The 2,083-nt window shown below is 48.3% G+C and overlaps 2 protein-coding genes across 2 annotated transcripts in view; both read right to left on the bottom strand.

Annotated features, from left to right (window-relative positions):
- Nucleotides 1–1,082, bottom strand: part of CEACAM19 (carcinoembryonic antigen-related cell adhesion molecule 19) — a 27,079-nt gene extending 25,997 nt beyond the window's left edge. The window contains exon 1 of the mRNA XM_011975067.1: nucleotides 982–1,082. The gene's annotated coding sequence lies outside the window, so the exon portion shown is untranslated. The remainder of the gene's footprint in view (nucleotides 1–981) is intronic.
- An 897-nt stretch (nucleotides 1,083–1,979) lies between these two features.
- LOC105535881 overlaps nucleotides 1,980–2,083 on the bottom strand; it is a 14,761-nt gene continuing 14,657 nt past the window's right edge. Inside the window, exon 8 of the mRNA XM_011975133.1 lies at nucleotides 1,980–2,083. Coding sequence (XP_011830523.1) covers nucleotides 1,980–2,083 — 104 coding nt within the window.

Below are 2,083 nucleotides of genomic sequence, written 5' to 3'. Positions count from 1 at the left end.
AATCCCTTCCCTGCCCTTTGGGAGGCCCAGGCGAGAGGACTGCTTGAGTACAGGAGTTCAAGACCAGCCTGGGCAACATAGTGAGATCCTGTCTCTATTCTTAAAAATTTTTTTTTTTTATTAAAGTGATGGAATCCCAGCAACATTGAAAAAGGGGCCAGGTTAGCCAGGCGTGGTGGTGTGTGCCTGTAGTCCCAGCTATCTGGGAGGCTGAAGCTGGAGGATCACTTGAGCCCAGGAGTTCAAGGCTGCAGTAAGCTGTGATTGTGCCACTGCATTGCAGCCTGAGCAACAGAGTGAGGCCCTGTCTCAAAAAACAAACAAACAAACAAACAAACAAACAAAAAACAGGGGATCTGGGGGTGCTCTGAAGTGCATAACATGATTGATGGATGAATGGAGGGACCGAAGGAATCACAGAAACATGATAAAGCAAGCACAGTAAAATGTTAGTGGGGGAATTCACGTGGTGGAATCTTAAGTGTTCACTGGAAAATTCCTACGATTTTTCTGTATGTTTGACAGTCTTCCTAATACAACGTGGGGGAAAATGGAGTGTGGATCTCTGTGCTTTGACATGGGAAGGTATTCACAAGATACAGGAAAAGTTTCAAAACTATATGTATAGCATAATTCCAGTCTTTGTTTAGAAACAGAGAAAAAAGACAGAAGGATGTATAATAAGTGGTCACTGGGTATTTCTGGAGGTGGCTGGGTACACTTGACTATAGGTGCTTCTTTATTCTTTTTTCTCATAACTAATTTGGTTGATATTTCTACAGTGGACACAAGTTACTTTTGTAATAAGGAAAAAGACGTAAGGCTGGGCGAGGTGGCTCACACCTGCAATCCCAGCACTTTGGGAGGCTGAGGTGGGTTGACTGCTTGAGCCCAGGGGTTGGAGACCAGCTTGGGTAATGTGGTGAAACCCTGTCTCTGCAAAAAAATACAATGAAATTAGCTGAGTATGGTGGCGTGTGCCTGTAGTCCCAGCTACTCAGGAGGCTGAGGCGGGAGGATCACCTGAGCCCAGGGAGGTCTAGGCTGCAGTGAGCTATGATCACACCGCTGCACTCCAGCCTGGGTGACAGAGCCCCTTCTTAAAAAAAAGAAAAAAAGGCGGTTCAGTAAAATTATGTATTATAAAATTTTGTATTATCCCTTTGCCTTTTCCTCATCCTGCTCTTGACCCCAGTTTCAGTATGAATCTGGAGAAATCTTATTGCTGTGAGCCTCAACTTTCTCATCTAGACAATGAGGATAGTACTTGCTCCATCCAGAGATAACCAAGTAGGTAACACAAGGTGACGGTGAGGTGGTTACAGTCTAGAGTGGGGGTGTCCAATCTTTTGGCTTCCCTGGGCCACACTGGAAGAAGAACTCTCTTGGGCCATACATAAAATACACTAACACTAATGATAGCTGATGAGCTAAAAAAAATTTGCAAAAAAAATCTCATAATGTTTTAAGAAAGTTTACAAACTATGCGGCCTGCAGGTTAGACAAGCTTGGCCAAGAGGCGGAGGACCAGCTTTGGAGCCAGGGCTGATTCAAGGGCCGCTTCTGCCCTCTCGTGGCTGGTCTTTAACCTGGGCATGACAACAGCTGCTGACTCTGCACAGCATGGGGTCACGTGGGATTCAGGGGAAGTACCGGGCACAAAGCAGGCACAGCCCAAGAGCAGGTGCATCCACCAGCCAGGATTAAACCACCTGCTAAACGCCTCAACTGGAAAACAGAGATGTCAAAACAGAGATGCCTCCCCATTGGGGGACCCCGAAGTCAACCTCCTTTTTTTCTTTTCTGAATCCCCCTGCTCTCTTAGACCAGGATTCCAGGCCCCCAGCCTCTCCTCCCTCAGACCCAGGGGTCCAGGCCCAGCCCCTCCTCCCTCAGTCCCAGGAGTCCAGGCCTCCAGCCCCTCCTCCCTCAGACCCACAAATCCACACCCCCAGCCCCTCCTCCCTGAAACCCAGGACTCACGTGCTCCAGTTGTAGCCTGTGGGCTCTGGGTTGCTGCGAGCGTCGCAGGTCAGGGTGGCCTCATTCTGGCTGAGGTACCAGTTGTTATCATAGCCAGAGA

The sequence above is a fragment of the Mandrillus leucophaeus genome, unplaced genomic scaffold (genome assembly GCF_000951045.1).
Source record: "Mandrillus leucophaeus isolate KB7577 unplaced genomic scaffold, Mleu.le_1.0 Scaffold151, whole genome shotgun sequence".
Lineage (NCBI taxonomy): Eukaryota > Metazoa > Chordata > Mammalia > Primates > Cercopithecidae > Mandrillus > Mandrillus leucophaeus.
The sequence above is the reverse complement of the archived record's forward strand: the minus strand, read 5'-3'. Positions and strand labels throughout refer to the sequence as shown.